Consider the following 20436-nt stretch of genomic DNA (forward strand, 5'->3'; position numbering starts at 1 on the left):
CTGTCTATACAGCAGCGAGTAATGAATCCACACTGGAGACTTTAATGCATAAGATTACCACTGTAAGTGTAAAACCTATTCATGCATCACACATTCAAACACATATTCTGTTTCCCTGTTAGTCTGGCCTCAGAAAACTGGGTCACAGTTCTCTGCTCATCCTACTGACCTTTTACGCCTCTCCATGGAAAATACAGGGCTCATATGTTAGAAACTCGCTCGGCCATCTGAGTGTGTCGCAGCAGCCACGTTCTAAAATCTCTGCTTCTTCAGGAGAGGAACCTTCAAGTGTGCTCAGAAATTTGGAGACATTTCAGGAGAATCTGTGAATTTTATCACCTAAAACACAAACTCAAAACATTCGTGTAAACTCTGGAAAGCCGTAGAGAGTTTATGCTAACTGTCCTCATTTCCCTTAACGATGCAAAGAAAGGCCTCCGTTTCACAGGCGTAGAGACTGGTCGGCCAGCCCCTATCAACCACCGGCCGCTAGGGAAAAATGTGTGTTCCTCGACTGGTTTGGTGCTGGAGGTCCTCGGCAGTCGCAAAGAGAGCGCTGCACCAAAAACTTTGGAGATCGCTGTGGTCATTCGTAGTTTGCATGAAAGATGAAAGATGTCGGCTTGTCTGCAAACACTCACCAACTGCTCGCTGAACAGAAGCGACACAAGCTGGGAATGGGCACCGCTCGCCTTCAAAGTAAAAGGTGAGCAATGCCGCAGCAACCAACACAATTGAAAAGGCACACCTTTTACTTTGAAGGCGAGCGGTGCCCATTCCCAGCTTGTTGCTTCTGTTCAGCGAGCAGTTGGTGAGTGTTTGCAGACAAGCCGACGTGCATTTTCCCACTTTTTATGCAGTAATGTGATTTAATTTCATCAAATAATCACAGTCGGGGGAAATACATCAGGTAGAAATAACCCTGAATTTTCCAACAGTCCAAAATTAAGTCAAAGACAAGCAGGAAATCCTTTCATTAGAGAAAAATGTGAGTCCAGGAGTTCATGCTGGCTTCTGTGTGAAGGGTTTATCTGAGAAATTCCTGAAATGATAAGTTATCACAGCAGGACAAATGGAAGTAAGAAAATGGGCCTTTAAATGGAAAGAAAATCAGATTTTTACCTTTTTTTTTTTTTTAAATCTGAATTTGTGAATTTGATCTTATGCCAGTAAAACAGATGAATATATACATATGTTGGTTGATATACATTCAGGTTTCAGTGAACAGCAGTCTCACTGGAGCGCCACAGTAATTGTCAACTTTCAGAGAAAATTATGTAAGTGTTTGAGCTGAATCCAGGCCATCAGTATTTTGTGAATGTAAACCAAATTACATTCAAACCGCTCTAAATTCCTGCCTGTGTGACCTGATGTGTATGTTTAACACTGCAATCAGGGTGTTATTACATTAGCTGGACTCGCACAGCTGAGCTCTGCGCTGTAAGTGGTCCACGGGTGGGCCTTCCTCCCTGCAGAGGGAGTCTGCCGGCTGCAGATAAGGCGGGTCGTGACTTCTTGAAGCAGAAGATGTTTTTGTTTATGGTGGCAGGCTGAGTTCAGCGTGAACTCCATGTGACTCCCGGGAGACTGCTGATTCACGCTGTCAGTGTTGCTGACCTCGAAGTAGGACAGGACGGAGCTGTTGCACCTGCTGCAGCAGTCTCTATTTCTTTCACTCTCTTTTTTTTTCCCACGTTCACAGCTCCTGGACTGACCGGCATCGTGGGTGGACGACCCAGAGTGTGAGTTGAAATAAAAATGCTTTGGTTTGTGTGGAGGAAAAAAAAATCGCCCCATATACCAAACAATAAGAGCTCTCTCTCTCTCACTCACATGCACACACACACACACACACACACACACACATGAACCTTCATGTTGTTCCCTTTATTTCTGTGACTTCCAGGTCTCCTGTCCTGAAGCCATTTTTCTTCTTGCACCCAAAATCTCAGCTGAAGGTGAGTTTGAATTAAAAAAAAAAGGATGTAAGAAGTAACTGGATGACTTAAAGCTAAAAAAAAGCCTCATTATGGGGAAGTGTTCTTGAGCCTAAGTCAGTCACACATGTGTAAACATGTGCATAAAGATACACAACTTGAAGTACATTTTTAACAACTTAATTAGCCCATTAATGCGATAATACTTCCTTATGTAAATAATCATAAAAGTGAATGCATATAAAGCCATTTCACAGAAAATCTAAATTGTACTGGATGTAGTGAATGAGGGCATGCAGGGTGTTGGTGTGACAGGAGGATGATGGGGTGAGATGGAAGCAGAAAGATGGATACAGATTATTTTATATGAGATACCCTAAGTCCAGGGGTGGCCAACTCCAGGCCTCAAGAGCCCCTGTCCTGCAGGTTTTAGATGTGTCCCTGATCCAACACACCTGAATCAAATGGCTGAATTACCTCCTCAGTATGCAGTCAAGTTCTCCAGAGTCCTGCTAATGACTTCTATATTTGACTCAGGTGTGTTGAAGCAGAGACACATCTAAAACCTGCAGGACACCGGCTCTCGAGGCCTGGAGTTGGCCACCCCTGCCCTAGTCTCTCAGTACTCTGTGCATCTGCAGTACCAGTCAAAAGTTTGGACACATTCACCCGGTACTGTATATAATATAAACGTTCTTAAATAAACTCCCTGTAGATAAAGAAAAACTTTTTGTGTCTGTAGATTTGATATTTTTATCCAGAAAAATGCAGACACTTACAGCTGTGAGTTTTAATGCACGGGCAGGTCGACGTTCACATTGGCGGTGAGCTGGTGGAGTCGCTATCAGAGGAGGAGCCAGACACACCTGTGCAGGAAGAAGCCCCTCCCACCTCAGTAGAAGACATACCTGATGCAGGTAAACAAACACACAAGACACCTGAAAGTTTAACACCAAATTTTGGTTAGTTTTACTCGTCAAGTGAAGCAGGATTTGTTCGGATTACCTGATTACCACACATTGGTGTAACGCACCGTGAGCTCTGGTTGCAGATTTGTACGTTAATTCAAGGTGATTTAAAAAGTCACTGCCAGCCAATCAGCGAGCACGCTTCCCTGTAGTTTATTTATAGAGTTGTGGCTGAGTGCTATTGAGTCAGCTTTTGTAAAAGTTTAGAGGTTCCAGTACTCCTTCAGAAAGGTCAACAGATTCTTAAAGGAGCTTAAAGGTCCTTCAAGGTATTTATTTGTAATTATCATCTGTAGAAAATTGTTACTGCCAGGGGGCTGCGTTTTAACAGTGAGTGTGTTCAGATGTTTTCCTGTCTTTGTTTTTGTTTTTTGTTTTTTTGGGCATTTTCTACATCTAGCCATACTCCCAATTTTCTCAAGAGGCTTTGTCTTGTTTCAGACTACCACTGCAAATAAGAGCGTGTTCTTCAACTTCAACTTTAGTAAAAATTTGAAAGGTGTTGAACTATTTTTAAAGCACAAGAATTTGCAAAATTTCAGTTTGAAATGCTGTTTGTTTTTGACAAAATTAAGGAAAGAGTCTTCGGGCCTATTAATGCTCATCTTTCTCACCCTCGTGAACTGTGCAACAGCAAAGATAGCATCGCATCCGCTGGTGGAAGCTGCACTTTGGTCCTGGTTGATTTTTGTAACCTTTGCTGTTGCTATCATAGCTTTTTGAAAATAGACCACCTGTGCAGGCATTTATGTGACACTCATATTTAGGAGCACAGGGATTCTCAGATGGCACAGAACTCTTTCAGGGAAATTTCTGCAGCAGTAATGGAGAAGATCGCAAATGGACAAAAGCGCCATAATGGCGAGTATAGATGGATGCCGTCACGCCAGTGCATGAAGCAACTGATTCTATGAACATTAATGGGGTTAGAGGGCCCAAACAGCCCTCGAGGAGGGTCCAGGGTTACATAACTAGATTAATCTGTGCGTTTCAAAGTATACGGATGAGTTCAGATGAATTCCAGATGTTTTTCTGCCAGTCACAAATCAGGTCCACCCTGAGATAGTTTATCCTTCTTTTTGACTCTAATAGAGCTGTAATCTACAAAATGAACTTCAGGTTGTATCGAATAAGACTTGAAACTTAGTCCTTAAAGTCATCAGCTGTATACTGAGGTGAGGTGAGCAGTAAGGTAAGCTTTTGTACAGTTGGACTTCTATTTACAATCAGAGGAGTCGCCCCCTGTTGGCCCTTAGAAAGAATGCAAGTTCAAAATTCATCAACATTGGCTTCACAAACCAGTCCAGTTCATACCCACAACCCAAAGCCCAGTTAACACAATGCATACAGAATGAAGTTTAAGTATATTAAAAGAAATAAAAATCTCATAAAAAAACTCAACAGATTTTCAGGTCAGGAGGCTGTGAGAAAAAGTTCAGCTACACATGATTGTCGCTTTGTGATTGTGAATCTGTGTGAATCCGGGATTCCTAAGAAGTACAAACTGTGCCACTTTATATCCTTTCACCCTTTCAGCCAGAGCTTCTCTCACTTGGCCCTGCACAACAATCCCAGCAGAATTTAGGACACTCGTGCGAAGCTGTGAAGAGATCCAAACCCAGGCTGAGAAGCTTTAGTTACAAAAGCGCACTCTTACACATTCCTGGCTGAAAAGAGAAAAGGTCCTCAATCACAAAGACCAATACAAAACACCAGAAGACTCAAGTGAAGAGCCAGAAGACAGAGTTTCTGGTTTTAATATTTATTCATATGGTTCGGTTTAGAAATCAGTCACTGACTAAGTTCAGCTACAATTTATCTGCTTATTATTAAATTCTGATGACATCTGGGCAGAAAAAAAAACACTTTAAAGTGAGTTTGGCAAAAAGAAATTAAAGATTGGACAAAATAATAATTCAGGGGTTGAAAGTAATCTCAAGTACGTGTTTATAAGTACTTGGTGGTGCTTGGATAGTGCGTTTGAGTGTTCCAGGTACAGGTCGAAACAGGTGCTCAGCTGAATTTCACATCTGCAAAATAGCAAACTGGATGTGACGGTCCTGCAGACTGTCCACGAGGTGCTGCTGCTGTTGGTTTCAGTCAGTTGCAGAGTGGTTGTAGTGATGTCATTCACGCAGGCACCAGGGTGGTGCCTAATCTTTGAGAGCTTTAAAGTTGTCCTTTAGAAACGTGCAAACATACATGTGACTACAGTACAAGCAAAAACAGAGTTATGCAATTCTAACAAACTTGACAGTCAATATTTGGTGTGACCACCTTTTATTCTTCAACGCAGACTGAACTCTGTCAGGCAGCTTTTGTAATCAAAAATTGGTTTTTCAACTCTAATAATCTCTGTGTACCTCTTGGGTATATCATTTTAATTTTCTTGTACAAAGATTGAGTGTGTGAAGACAAGAAAACAATTAAAATGTAAGCCGTGTCCAACGTCATGACACGGGTTATTATCATGCTGATCCCTACATGGTGGTGGGAACCGGAACTCCCCACAGCTAACAGAACCAGATTGTTTCCACACGATGAGTATAAAGGAGTTGTTCTTTGGTCAATGCTGGTGCGAAGACTGATCGTGCTGTATTGATCCCTTTTGCTAAGGTTTACTCTTCACTTTCAGTAAATATCAGAAATTCAGTTTGGTTTCAGAGCTCAACTTATTTTCCACCACACTTTATCTTCATTTCTTTAAGTATTCTTTGGGAATAGTTGTCCAGGCTTCTTAAAGGACATTCAAAGTGCTTCTTTGGCTGTTGGCTGCCTTTTGTTGCGATGTGCCAAGATGATCCCACACCGCTTCAGTAATGTTGAGATCGGACTCTGGAGAGGCCAATCCATGTTTTTCTATTCAGGGATGCTTTTACTGCATTGGCAGTTTGTTTTAGATTGCTGTCATGCTGAAAAATGAAGCTACTGTCAACCAGACACATGCAGATGGTACTGCATGTTGGATCAAAACATGATGGTATCTTTTATATTTTTCTTCCAAGCAGCCAGACTTTCTTGTAATTATATAAGTGGTCTTGAGCAATAGTTTTCCAGGCTTTCTGGAACTCTTTTAAAGTTTTCATTTGGATATTGACTGGATTTTCATCCATTTTTCAGTACAGTCCTTGGAAGTGTACAGAAAAATACTTACATGGTCCTGGAGGTGGTTCCAGGCAAATTTGACTAGATTCATAAAAGCAACAAAGGATCTGAGGTCGTCAAAGGTATATAAGGTCTTTGCAGACATTTGAAAGGCTCTTGAATGGGTTAGTGGAGTCTGTTAGGAGGTCCCAGGGTTTGTCGAGGGCTATCTTTGAAGGTCTTTATTGTCCTTGAAGTTTCAGTCCTGAGTTGAAGCACAAATGAGACCGCTGGCTTAAAATGATGATTGTGTTTTATCAAATGCTAAGGTAACACATTTTAATGCATTTTTGGTTTCCTGGTCTCTGTCCAGACCTGCCCAGTGGACCGCACAGTTACAGACTGGAGGAGCTGGCCTACACGAGGAGCGGCGACAAAGGAGACTCGGCTAACATTGGTGAGAATAAATAAAACTCAGCAATGATATTTAGAGTTATAGTTACTGATTCGAACTCAATTAAATCCTGTCGAAGCTTTAGTCACCCCAGCCAATAAGAAACCAGGGTCCGCTGTACCTGTGGTTAGTTTGGAGTATGAATATTGTGGTTTCCTTGAAGGTTCACGAGGTTATTTAGGAGATTTTATTTGTGCTCTATTAAAATCTTCCAAGTGAGCCCTTGAGGAAACACCATTTGTAGTTTAAAGAGTTCTTTAGAAAGTCCTTAACAATGCTCAAATAGTCTTTAGAGGTCATTCAGTGTGTTTGATGCTAAGGATGCTAAGTATAAAGACAAAGGTTTACAGTACCATTTTTTTTTTTAAAGTTTACTACTGTAAGCACACTTTGTTTTGAAACATGTTGGGGCATATTATAATAAAACCCTGGTTTATTTTTAAGAGAAAATGGGGGTAACTGTTCTAATTCCTGAGAAATGAAGTTCTGCACATCTGTGCAAAAACTCAGACTTTTATCTCTCTGTAGGAGTCATAGCTCGCCATCCCCTCTACTTCCCCTATCTGAAGAAACACCTGACTTCTTCTGTGGTGGAAAAATATTTCTCCCACCTCATCAAACCAGGAGTGAAGAATGCCGTCACACGGTGAGCAGGGGGAAATAAAAGTGTTTGTGCATGTTGTGAGAGCCACACATTTTGTATAGTTTAGATAGATACATATTCATAGTCCAGTTCTATCTGGACCTAGATTGTCTCTTTTAATCATGACCAAGAAAAGTCCAAATGCAAAAGTCTCAGGTCCTAGCTGAGGAGTCAAGAGTCAAATTTCTGACCCCAAGAAATAAATAAGAGTGAGTGCATGTTATACATTCTGTACACTTGGTCCTGTTTAGCCATGGCAAGTCGAAGGGCCCTATTATACCTACCGCTTTGGTCACTTCACACACTGACCTCGCCCCAGCAGCATTGTACCATTTATACCAGCTGTTAGGGTACGGATACCGACTGCAGTATTTTCCTGAACAAAAGCTGTCTGAGCTTCAGTAATGATGCATCATTAAAACGGCAGCAAAAACTGACATAATTGTATAATTTGGTGGCAACGATACAGCGTCCAAGCTTACAAAAATCAAAAGGTGCACGACCTGCCAACACAGCACTAAAGCAGCTGCAGCGTCACTTTTGTGGTATGGTGCCATTCACCAGGGTGAGAATGGTAAACGTAATAGCTCTATAAGCCTCATAACTCACATTTTTCAGCCCTGTGAAAATCAGTCCAGGGCGCTTGAGGGTATGTGGTTGCATTGTGGATCATTTGATCCTTGTATAACTGTAGTAGTTGCTTGGTTTGCATTGCTGCTCTAAATGCTCCCGGAAAATCCTTCAATTGATCCAAAATGCTGCAGCTAGAGAGAGACTAGAAAGGGACTAGAAAGAGAGAGCAAATTTCTCATATATTGGCTCCCTGTTAAATCTAGAATAGAATTTAAAATCCTTCTCCTCACATACAAGGTCTTGAATAATCAGACCCCATCTTATCCTAAAGACCTCATAGTCCCATATCACCCAAATAGAGCACTTCGCTCTCAGACTGCTGGCTTACTTGTGGTTCCTAGGATACTTAAGAGTAGAATGGGAGGCAGAGCCTTCAGCTTTCAGGCCCCTCTTCTGTGGAACCAGCTCCCAGCTTGGATTTGGGAGACAGACACAGGGCTTTCAAATTATGCCGGCAGCAGGCGCATTTTCCAACTACTCCATCACTCTGCACCGTCTGCTTTTTAATTTTCCTAAAAAAAATTTTTTGCGCCATGTGGACGCACGTGACAATATTTATGTTCTTTTAATCTGGGCCATTTGATTGGTTCACGACTGCCATGTGACTATTCAAATCGTCTGCTGCCATAATGGCTTCGGTCTCGGTCATAAGGCGCCTGCTACTTTGGCATGCCCCCCCGCTACTTCAAAACAATTTGAAAGCTCTGCAGACACCCTCTCTATTTTTAAGATTAGGCTTAAAACTTTCCTTTATGATCAAGCATATAGTTGGGGCTGGATCAGGTGACCCTGAACCACGCCTTAGTTAGGCCTAGGCTGCTGGGGGGTTCCCATGATGCACTGTTTCTTTTCATTCACCTCTTTTTACTTTACTTTGTACACCCCTCTGCATTTAATGATCAGTTGTTATTGAACTCTGGCTCTCTTACACAGCGTGTATTTTGTCCTATCTCCCTGCCATCACCCCTAAGTGGCTGCTGGAGGTTTCTTCCCATTTTTCCTTCCCACTGTCTCTAAGTGCTTGCTCACAGGGAGTTGTCTGATTGTTGGTGGTTTCTTTCTACCATTGTAGGGTGTTTGCCTTACAATATAAAGCGCCTTGAGTTGGCTGTTTTGGCGCTGAATTTGCACTACATAAATAAAACTGAATTGAATTAAAGTGCAGAGATAGACTGCTGGTGAGTTGTCGGTCTAAGCCAGTGCTGCCCTTTGTCACCATTTCTGTTCCTAAGTCTTTTTAGTGTAAGATTTTAAAAAGGGGATTTAAAAATGTGTTGAATTGTTAAAAATGAGAATAGTTGCAAGTTAAATGAGCTACAGAATGGTGTGCTTTTTAGATCAGTATATTTTTTTTTTTTTTGATTTCCTAATGCTCCACAGCTGTCTGTTATGTTGTGTCTGCCGGGATAACGAGAGGAAATCTAAAATCCTACTTAAAACATCATCACCAGGCCTCCAGCTCCATTTACAAACCCCACAAATACCACACTGACAAAGATTTAACAGAGTGCTGAAGACACTGTAGGATGGCTGTGGGTGAAGTCAGGGGGAAAAAACCCACAACAGACTGATGGAAACCAGGAACACAACTTCCACTGAAACTGAGATACAACACCATGAACACAACTCCATGTCAGAGCCTGCTCCTCCTCGAGGTAATCACCCTGTAATGACACAGCAGAGCAGCCGTAATAGAAACCAGGGCTTTGCTGTTTGATACCCGGAGGCGCTGGATGACCAGGTTGTCTCCAAACAAAAGTATCTCAGTTCAGTGTTTTTATTTACTCCTCACAAAGACCTCACAAACTCTTTATCTGCTGGTGGTTAGATTAGTAGCAGACAGATTTTCGATAAGATAAGATGCTGGGAAATTCCTTTGGAAGAGCAATTAAAGTTAAATACAACAAATGTATAACAAACTGCTTGAACAAGGACAGAGATATATAGCTCAATTAAACACAATATGACAAAACAAATATCTGAAATCAAAATGAATATAACAGATGCTCTTCCTGACTCAAATCCCAGTGGATTTGTGTCTCCTCCCGGGATCGCTCCGGGTATCTTTTGCTTGTTATGCAGAAATTTAAATGACTGAAATAAACTAAAGTAATGTAAAGTTTGAATTTTGTTTTCTGGACTTTAATTCAGATACAGATACAAATTTGATAGGTTTCCTCACGTTTGTGGTGCTCTTTATTCATCTAGAATTTTCTTGATGTGAGTTGTCCAGTTTCATTATCTCTGCAGTAATTTCCCAAAATTTTGAGTCTTTTACTCCAAAATAATAAATTAAAAAAAACTTGTGAGCAGTTTTATGTATATTCTTTTTTTATTATTTTATTAATGATTTTATATTAATAAACATGCATACACAGCATACATAAACAAGTCTACATAAGGCAAAGGATTACCAACATATATGTAGGTCCTCAGCCTTTTAAACCCCAATCCCGTCTCCCGTCAAAAGAATTAAAATGGGTCAGTGTGTAGCTTAAGAAAAAGTCCAGAACTAAAAAGACACATTATATATATATTATAAGTGTTTGGTTCAAGAGATGCATCCAGATAAATTAAGTAAGGCTGCCAGATTTTCACAAAGGTGTTGTATTGTTTGCCATGTTAATTTCTCCAAAGATTTTTGGCGCACCGTACTTTTCCATATGAATTGTCTTACACATCTGTTAATGATTGTGGTAGATGCACGTAAAAAGTTTGGAACAAATATTGCCGTTTCGGTTGAACATTCATTTTAATACAGTTGATTCTGCCAAGCAGAGTAAGAGGTAGATGCATCCATCTTTGTAAATCATCTTCGATCTTGCTGAGCAATGAAATGCAATTCAATTTTACAAGTTTTTAAGGTTGCTATCTACATTTATTCCAGGGTATTTTAAAACCATTTGATAGCCACCTAAATGGAGTAGTTAGTTGGAATGTGGAATAATCAATATTTGTTAATGGAATAATTTGGATTTACCTTATATCCTGAAATGTTACCAAAATTGTTTAGTAAAATTTGCAATTTTGAAAGGGAGTTGCATGGTTCTTTTAAGTATAGAATGATATCATCTGCAAAACAATTTTATGAACCGTCTGACCCACCTGAAAACCCTTTATATCCTGATCTTGTGGAATCGCTTCAGCTAATGGCTCAGTTGCTAAAACAAAGATGCCTGGAGACAGGAGGACATCCCTGTCGACTTGATCCACCCAAGGGGAATATGGATGAAATCTGTCCATTGGTGCTAACTTTTGAACAGGCTGTGCCGATGCAATCTGTAGTTACATTTCTATGGAGGTGCACGTCAGATTATGCCGTAGGATACTTCATAGGGTTTCAGAGGGGTTTGCGGTTACAGCGCAGCTATGGTGTAGATTTCTCACTGAAGCATAAATCCAGAGTAAAAGGTTTTAAATTAGTAAGTAAGTAAACTTTATTTATATAGCACCTTTCACAAAGTGCTTTACAATGTACAAGTAAAACAAATAACAATAGCCGATAAAACAATATGTAAAACATTTAACTAAAAGCTTGTCTGAATAAAAGTGTAAATAAAAGAGTAAAGTTAGCACTGTGGTTGCTACATGTTGGTTTCTGATGTTATGAATGGGGAAACAGAGACCTAAAGGCTGTAAGCAGGTTTATTTTGTTGTAAAGTTGGATATTTTAACATGGGAGTCTATGGGGATTGACTCCGTTTAGGAGCCAGCGTCAGGTGGATGTTAGAAGAACTGCAACTTTTTGTTGCTTAATTATTTAACTATATATTATATTAATTATATACTGTTTAATTATTATAATTTAATGATTTTAAGGAGCTTGTTGGATTTCCCTGCTGAGACGAGCGGCACCAGCTTTGCGGGTGTGGCCGTACCTGAAACTGAGCAGACGCGTTTGAGCGGTGACTCAGCACGTGGCATGTTAGCAATTAGCGTAATGAAGAGATGAAGGCCACAAAGCTCACTGACCTGCGTCTCCTCTCGCACCCCGAAACGCCTCCTGCTGCCACAGACGCTTCATTAGTGCACCTCCGGCGCTCGTTAACCCAGCAGGAGGCTGCACACCCACACACTCAGATGCACATAGTTAACTGCTTACAGACAGAAGCACACACACACACTTTAGTAGTAAACCACACATTAAACTGCACACACATCAAAAGCCCGTGTGGCGCATTTACGTGTGCAGTAAACTGCCAAACCAGCACATGGTGCCAATCTGTGTGTGTGTGTGTGTGTGTGTGTGTGTGTGTGTTTTTAACACATTTGGTTGACCATGTGTGGGTTTTAAGCTGTTGGTTGCCATAGTTCTGAGTGTATTTTTTTTGTTTTGTTCTTTTTTCCTCGTCATTTCCAGATACACTCTGCCGGGAATCCACGGCCTTAACTTTGTCCTGAAGAGTTCACTGGGAGGTGGAGGAGTGGCCTCTCTGCGCAGTGACCCTCAGGTGACACAAATGCATACATATCTACATATTTGCTTCCTATAGCTGTGAGGGCACTTTAAGGCATTAAACCCTTTACTTTAACCTGAACCTCAGCTGTACCCCTAAAGCAGTCAATTTAAAGCAGTGGTTCTCAACTCCAGGCCTCGTGGCTCAGTGTCCTGCAGCTTTTAGATGTGTCCCTGATCCAACACACCTGAATCAAATTGCTGAATTACCTCCTCAGTATGCAGTCAAGTTCTCCAGAATCCTGCTAATGACTTCTGTATTTGACTCAGGTGTGTTGAAGCAGAGACACATCTAAAACTTGCAGGACACTGAGCCACGAGGCCTGGATTTGAGAACCACTGCTTTAAAGAAAGAAATGTCCCCGCTTTTCTCACCTCTCCTGTCCGTCTTCAACCACTCGCTGTCTGTAAAATTTTAACGAGAAAGTTCAGCCTCTGCAGATCTCGTCTAAGTGGCACCCAGTTCAAAGTGGGTCTGCAGCCTAGTTTCAGTCTTTATGCACCTGAAAACGATTGGCGTTCTCACGTTTTTCCACCTGAACAACATGAAAACAGTTAAATCTCTTCTTCTTCTGCCTTTTCTTTCAGTCGGACGTAAACAAACCTGCATTTTATTTAATGATTGTCTGACAAAACTAATAAAATTGCTCGTGACTTTCCACAAATTATTAAAAGCTCTGCATTTTTCTTTGCTGGACTTTACTATAGTAGCTTTTTATGACTCACGGTTCAGAATAATTATTTGTCTTATAATGGACCTTCATGCAACCCCTTAGTTCAACTATCTGAAAGAAACGGTTTTAGCTCTTAACCAATGTTGTTCTGATTGGCTGCCTCTCATCCATGTTAGGATATCCCCTCACTATGTCATACAGATACAAGACCTGAAAAAAGGCTTAGAGCAGTCTGAAACCTGAGCTTTTAGCTCGCAGGGATTACACAGACCTCATTAAACCTTTTTACATCTAAAGTATCTGAAACCTTCTCCTCTCAGGAGGTTTTTTTCAGGGAGTTTAAAGGCTGAAAAAGGTTCCTTCAGTCTGCAATAGAATAGAATGCCTTTTATTGTCATTATACAGGATGTACAATGAGATTAGAGGGCCACTCCTGTCAGTGCCAGACACTTTCTAAATAAAAAAATATAATAATCTAATATGATCTAAAAATATACAGAATATAAAACAGTATTTATAAATTATACAGAAAATAAAATGTATAAAAATATATACAGAAAATAAAATGTATTAAAAATACAGAAAATAAGAGAATGTATAAAATATATACATTACATTGTAAAAAAAAGTATATACATATTAAAATGAAGATGGTGAGTATTGCACTTGGTGAATGAATTTTGGATATTACACAACCATCCATCCATCCATCCATCCATCCATCCATTTTCTTCTGCTTATCAAATTCAGGGAAGCTGGAGCCTATCCCAGCTGTCATAGGGCGAGGTCACCAGCCTGTTGCAGGGCTAACACACAGAGACAACCATTCAGACTCACATTCAAACAAATTAAAATGGTTTCTGAAAGCTGAGAAATTGTGCTTCACACCCACTATAGGGCTATTTCAGTAATTCTTGCTGGGAGACAGTCAGTGGTCATAATTTTATGCTGGATCAGTGTATGACAACTAATAAAAGAGGAGTGGGTCCGCTTTAACCACGAAGACTCTGCAGTTCTTGATGTATCCACTTTGATCCAGCTGTTCATGTGACAGTTTTTTATATATCAAATTAACAATGAAATTGCACTAATTTGACATGAACTTAAATATTCTGTATGACTTAATGCATCCACTTATTTTTGAACCACTAAATTTTGAGCACCATATGTTCAAACAACTCTTTCACCCGCATAGATCTTTCTATACTGCTGTAAATCCACTCAATTTAAAGCCCAAACTTGCACTTTTAATGTAGCATCTTCTAGATATGTGTAATATATGCTGGTGTAAGGTAAAGAGACTGTGGAGCACGTCCAAGCCCTCAGAAAGATGGGAAAACCTCTAATCCTTTGTCATCAAAGCATTTCTCCTCCCTCCTTTCTTCCTACTTTGCTTTTCCTCTCATTGTTTATTCAGACATCTGTGAAGTCTCTTTTTCTGTCCTTCACATCAAAGAAACACTCGTAACACAGCTGTAAAGCTCAATGACTCGAAGGTGGGGGCACGCACACGTTCACATTTCCTGTCTCTCCTCAGGGCAAAGCCTACGGTCAGATGCTGCTGGATTTGAAGCTGAGGAGACTGCCTGACCTCAAGTCTCTGGTGGACTGAGTTGAGGAGAAGGAGAGGAGGGGATCGAGAGAGCTGGAGGCAAATGAAGACATAAAAGCGAGTTCAGAAGGAAAGTGAGACTTTTTACCTCAAGAGAAACACAAAGGGAGCGTTTATAGATCCAGATCACGTCCACATCTGAAACCTGAAGAGCACAAAATCATCATGTTTTTATTTAAGATTTAGGGCTATGTTTACAACATATGGCTCATTCCACCTCAAACCATCATGGACTTTCTGCTCGACCATCTCCAGTTTAGCCTAAAAATTTTATGGTCAGAAATTTGGTTGTATATTAATTTTTTTGTTGTTGAAAAATGATCCACTGACCGACTTCCAGCGTGTTTTTTTCGCACTTTGAAATCTGAGGCAATGTTTGAGGCATGCTGATCTCTATACTGATATGGACTGGGTAATGTGTTAGGAATGAAAGGATGCCATGTCCTTTGATGGAAGTGAATATTATCAACCTACAGAGGGCTGAATTCAAAGACACCCCGAATATCAAAGTGAAAAAATTATGCAGCAGGCTCATCTATTTTCCTGAAATTTCATTGCAGCCACTCAAAATGCTGCTCAGTAGTTTGTATGGCCCCCACGTGCTTGTCTGCATGCCTGAAAATGTCAGCACAGGGCACAATTGGTGGACCTGCCAATTCTGGTATGCTATGGCAAATGCAGATCGGGCTCCACGGTGCCAGGCAGTGAGCTCAGGGCCCACTAGATGACATCAGGCCGTCAGGTCACCCTCATGAAGTCTGTTTCTGATTGTTTGGTCAGAGACAGAGCACAAAGTAGCAGATACCGGTCCTGCTGATGGGTTAAGGACCTTCTATGGCCCTGTCCAGCTCTCCTAGAGTAACTACCTATCTCCTGGAATCTCCTCCATGCCCTTGACTGGCAATGGCACATAATGATGTGCCATCTTGGAGGAGTTGGACTACCTGTGCAACCTCTGCAGGGTCCAGATATGACCTCATGCTACCAGTAGTGATACTGACCCTAGCCAAATGCAAAACTAGTGAAAAAACAGACAAAAGAAATGCCTTTGGCCTCCACCTGTAAAGCCATTCCTATTTTTGGTATTGTCTCATTGTTGCCCCCATCTGCTACTTAACTGACCAGATCAATATCCCACAAGTTTAACTGAGTCGATACTATACTCTGATTAAATATTGTTCCTTTATTTATTTTTGAGCAGTGCATGCCCAAATTTTAAACCATAAATTTTTGGTTGGTTGAGCAGAAAATTCTAAAGTTCTTAAAAAAAAAAGATGATTTGAGATGCAGTGAACCATATGAGATTTGGCACAGAATCAGAACACCCACATAAAAACAGCTGGCATGTGGAACTTTCAGATAGAGATAAATGTCTATAAAAGTTAAGACAAACAAGTTTACACAGTGCCTTAACCCTCTGAAGTCTAAGTCATCATTGGTGAAGACTATAACCCTAACCCTATGCAGTCAGAATATGAAACTGTTCTTTGTTGTATTAAAATTGTTCCCCCAAGTCAATCAGTCAGTTGTCAGTCAAGACAATTGGGGAAGAAAATTCTGACACAAATCAAAAGCTACCCACCTTTTTCCAAGATAGTCACTTTTGCCTTTCTCCAAAATATAGAGTTGTGGTTAGGATTGTCGCCAGTGATGGCTTACACATCACACAGTTAAACTGGTAGCTAATGGTTTACTAAATGGTAACATTTAGAGCCTTCCATGTTGCTGTTTTGGTGCCATAAGTGCCCATATTTATAGGGAAGTGCTAATTTATTAGCTAACACCACCAAGTTTGTTTAGCAACCTGCATCCATAGGCTGTACAGGTGCACGCATACTTGCTAATAAATGCTAAAAGACTAATGAAATGCTAGAATTTCACTCACCAAAACTGGAGCACAGATTTCTCACCCAGTTAGTACAACTAACCGTACAACCCCAACTGCCAACATGTTATTTTTGCCATTTTATTTCTAAAAAATTAGCAAAAACGACATGGCAGCGTATTGGAGTTGATTTAAAATTAGTGACTGATCAATTAAAACAGTAGAGGTCTTTCACCCTAGAGACACAGATACAAAGTAGGAAAAAGTTTGCATCACCTTCATAATCTTGACTTGCCCTGACCTCTGACCTCCCCGGGAACAAGGAGAGCTGGTTTTGTTTTCCCTTGGAAGGTAAACAGTCTTTTCTGTGAGATATCAGAGGAGACACTCGACGGGCACGACGCCTGGTTCTCCCCGTCTCGTTCACCTCGACGTGACCCGGCTCCTTCGATGTTCGCCGCCCTGCAGGAATGCACGTCTCCTTCCACCAAACTCTGCCTTCCAGCCGGTTTAGTCATAATTGAAAACAGACTGAAGTTGCAGTCAGAGTCACTTAACAGCTTCCGTCAGAGCTCGATTCTCTTAAAATCCATCTCCTCTGAATCATATCCCCCTTTCCCCCAAATCTATATACTCACATTTCTTTAAGTGACTTTTTTTTATTTTGGTTTCCAGGGAAATTGTGCAGCCACTGTTCTCTGAACCTTGACCTCTTTTTAGAAGACTTGAGTTTACAGATTAAAATGTGAAACAAATCAAAGTATTTTGTCGAATGAAAGATCCCAAACGCAGAGAAAGAGCCACATTAGAGAGCCTGCCTAAAACAATAAATAAACAGTGGTCCTGTAAACGGGCATTCAAAGACTTTGGCGCACAATAAAACCATAAAAAATGATAACAAGACAAATCCTTCCAGACGTGAATTGAAAACAGAATAGTATGAGGAGAAATTGGGCCAAAGTCACACGGGAAAGATTAAAATCAATCGATAGTTCTTTAGGATTTAAAGGACAACTAAGCGTGGTGTCAAAGTCAAAGCTTCAATGACTCTTCCCATAAAACCCCAAACCCATAGAAGTTACAAGCCACAAGTGTCACCACTTTGCATGTAAAATCTGGAAATATGCTCACATCTTAATGATGAAGGCAGCAAAACTCTGGATTCACATCTGTCCTCCACATTGCTTCCCAAGAAATATTTGTCCTAATCATGTGGAGAAGCCCTTCATCATTGTAGAACAACGCCACCTCCTCAAAACACATGGACTTGGAGATTTATGAGCGTGTAAGAGACGATTTCCAAACAATCGATGATCGTTTTCTGGCATGTTTACTCAGTTTGCATGCTTTGATGTCCATGTAGACTCCCTCATCTAGTTTTTGGTTCAAACTGAGGAGGGATTGTTGTGAAACCTCTTTAACCTCCTAACTTCACCTGGCGGTCAGATAGAGTGACAGTAAGATTGTTTTGAGTGCAGTTATTGCAGTATTTGAACCGTGTCACTTCTCATTCATTTATCAAACATGTAGATTCAGTGATGGTGTCCTGTAAAATAAGGAGTACATTTTTGCTTTATTCAAGGTTTTATTTCTGCCATGTGCAGAATCGTCACGAAGTTGAATTAACTACGAAGAAGTAAGCCAATGAATGGACTGTAATGTGACTTAAGAAAACTAGACCTTCCCAGAATCTCTGTTGCCTCTAACATCCTGTGGATGGATTTCTCAGGTTGAACTTTCAACAAAAAGAATTTCAAATTTGAGAGCTCCTTGCCTTGGTGTCTTTCTTTTTTTCACAGTATCAACAGTAAGCAACACTAGCTAATGTTAGGTTTGAAATGGAGTCCAGTAAACACTAATGCCACCAAACAACCAGCTGTCAGTGCAACATGGGCTCCAATGCAAACTCCATGTAAGGATAAAAAGTTAGCTGCCACTTTGAGTATCAAGCAGTTTGTTAGGATTAGTAGATAAGGTAATATAAGCCAGAAGAAAAGTGAGTTTTGGCTAATGAAACCAGGTCATTCTTAGGTGCCGTTTACACGAAGCCGTTTTCACTGGAAACGGTGTCGTTTTGATGCGTTTCAGCCTTTCGTTTACACGATGGCGTTTCAGAAACGATCCGCGTTTACACGAGGACATGTGAAACGATGAAAACGATGTAGTTCCCATGCCAGGCCACAAGTTGGCGTTGGTTTTCTCTTTGCAGTTTGTTTACGCAAGACGCGCATGCGTGGAGTGACACAGTAGGTAGTGCGGCAAATTGTTCATTACTTACAAAACGGCCAATGTGAGAGGTTTTGTGTGGACCGATGATGAGGTTGGATCGCTGCTGCACACAACGCTGAATTACAAAACGGTAAAAACACAGGAAAAGCATAAGAAGCACTCGTGAATCCGCGAGTACTGTTTATCAGTTTGCGCGTGCGCGAAAAACTGGCCGTCGCAACCATAGTGCGCATGTGCGAGTCGAGCGTTTTCAAATCACCCCGGTTTCAAGTGTTTACACGAAAACGCAAGCCGGTGCGTTTCTGAAACGCTCCACTCTGGACCCCGTTTCTGAAACACATCGTTTTCACTCTGTTGTCGTGTAAACAGAAGGGCGAAACGCATCAAAACGACACCGTTGTCGTGTAAACGCAAGGCCGAAACGCATCAAAACGACACCGTTTCAAAATGAAAACGGTCTCGTGTAAACGGCACCTTAGTATTCAGAGCCATTTGAGTACCCATGACAAAACTGAGTGCAGTCTTAGGCCCCATTTACATGACATTTCCAAATGAAAATGGCTAAGTTTTGATGCGTTTCGACCTCCCATTTACACAAAAATGGAGTGAAAGCAATACTTTTTTGGAAACGGGCTCCAGAGTGAAGCGTTTCTGAAACACTTCTGTAAACAGACAAAAAAAGCTGCTTTTTGGAAACCGGGGCACTCGCACATGCGCACTACAGTTGTGGCTCCTTTATCCACACAGCCAACTTGTGGCCTGGCAATAGGAAATACAGCGTATTCAGCGTCTTGTATCTTTGTGTAAACAGAGATTGTTTCTGAAGTGTTTCAGTATGAGCACGCTACTTTCCGAAAACAAAAATGGCAAAACAACATAGTTTCCAAGGAAACGCTCTGGTGTAAACCGGGGCTTATACTATTAACCCCCTCTACCATAGAAAACAATTATATGTATCCAAAATTATTTATTATTTATTTTTTTTAGCGCACGTAGCCAAAATGCCATATCCCCAATCATGCTTGTTCAAGTTCTTTTACCAATATAATTTTTTCATTATTGTTGTATAGCCTTATACCAAATTTTAGTTTTGCTATTAACGCATTTTTAATGCTTCAAGCCTTTGAAATAAAGTGTCTTTGAATTGCCCGTTCCTTCTGTTACTTTCATGGAAATCTGAATAGGTCCCCTCACTGGCCCTTTTGTAACCTGACTTATAATATGTCATAAATATCACTTTTCAGTCAAACTTGTTTCAGAATGGCTTGATAATTTTTGTAATTCTGATCCTGACTTGAGCATAAAGCAACCAACCCTATTGTCCTCCCTGTTTCTACTTTGCTGGATACCCCAGCAGGCAGGTTGGTCACTGACATGATATACACATTTTTGTGTGTATTTTTAATTTATTCAAAATATATAACATGGAAATTTACTCTATAAAACTTTTTTTTTTTTTTTTTTTAATAGTTTAGATGTATTTTCAGTGGATTCAAATAATATACATTCTTTCATTGTTTTGTATTTAAATCCCAAAAACTTTCAGGCAGTGAGCGAGTCCATGTAAAAGACAAAGAGGACTATTAAAATTGTGCTTAGATAATGTTAATAATAAGAAATTCAAAATAAAGTGCAGTGGCATAATTTTTTTTCATAATATGTTTTTATGTATAATATTTTATATTCTAAAAAAATTCATAAATACCAATTAAATTATCCTATATTTTTCTAGTAGTTTAACAAGCTCTCTTCCAGATGAAATTATACAATTATGGAAAATTTAGCATTTTTTTAAATATAATGTTACAACCCTAAATGGCACTGAATACTAGGAATGCTGCCCTTTTGGGCAAAAGTGAATTTGACCACCAAGTCAAATGCAGCAGGTCATTTGTTTCATGGAAGCTCTGTTTCATGTTCA

General features: G+C 40.4%; 1 protein-coding gene across 1 annotated transcript in view; it reads left to right on the forward strand.

The window, feature by feature from the left end:
- Nucleotides 1-15328, forward strand: part of LOC115796619 (uncharacterized) — a 33568-nt gene extending 18240 nt beyond the window's left edge. The window contains exons 16-22 of the mRNA XM_030752984.1: nucleotides 1703-1742; nucleotides 1907-1958; nucleotides 2743-2854; nucleotides 6363-6446; nucleotides 6972-7089; nucleotides 12080-12170; nucleotides 14387-15328. Of these exons, the coding sequence (XP_030608844.1) occupies nucleotides 1703-1742; nucleotides 1907-1958; nucleotides 2743-2854; nucleotides 6363-6446; nucleotides 6972-7089; nucleotides 12080-12170; nucleotides 14387-14461 (572 nt within the window). The 3' untranslated portion in view covers nucleotides 14462-15328. The remainder of the gene's footprint in view (nucleotides 1-1702; nucleotides 1743-1906; nucleotides 1959-2742; nucleotides 2855-6362; nucleotides 6447-6971; nucleotides 7090-12079; nucleotides 12171-14386) is intronic.
- Nucleotides 15329-20436: the final 5108 nt, after the last annotated feature.

This window comes from Archocentrus centrarchus, chromosome 18, assembly GCF_007364275.1.
Source record: "Archocentrus centrarchus isolate MPI-CPG fArcCen1 chromosome 18, fArcCen1, whole genome shotgun sequence".
NCBI classification, from domain to species: Eukaryota; Metazoa; Chordata; class Actinopteri; order Cichliformes; family Cichlidae; genus Archocentrus; species Archocentrus centrarchus.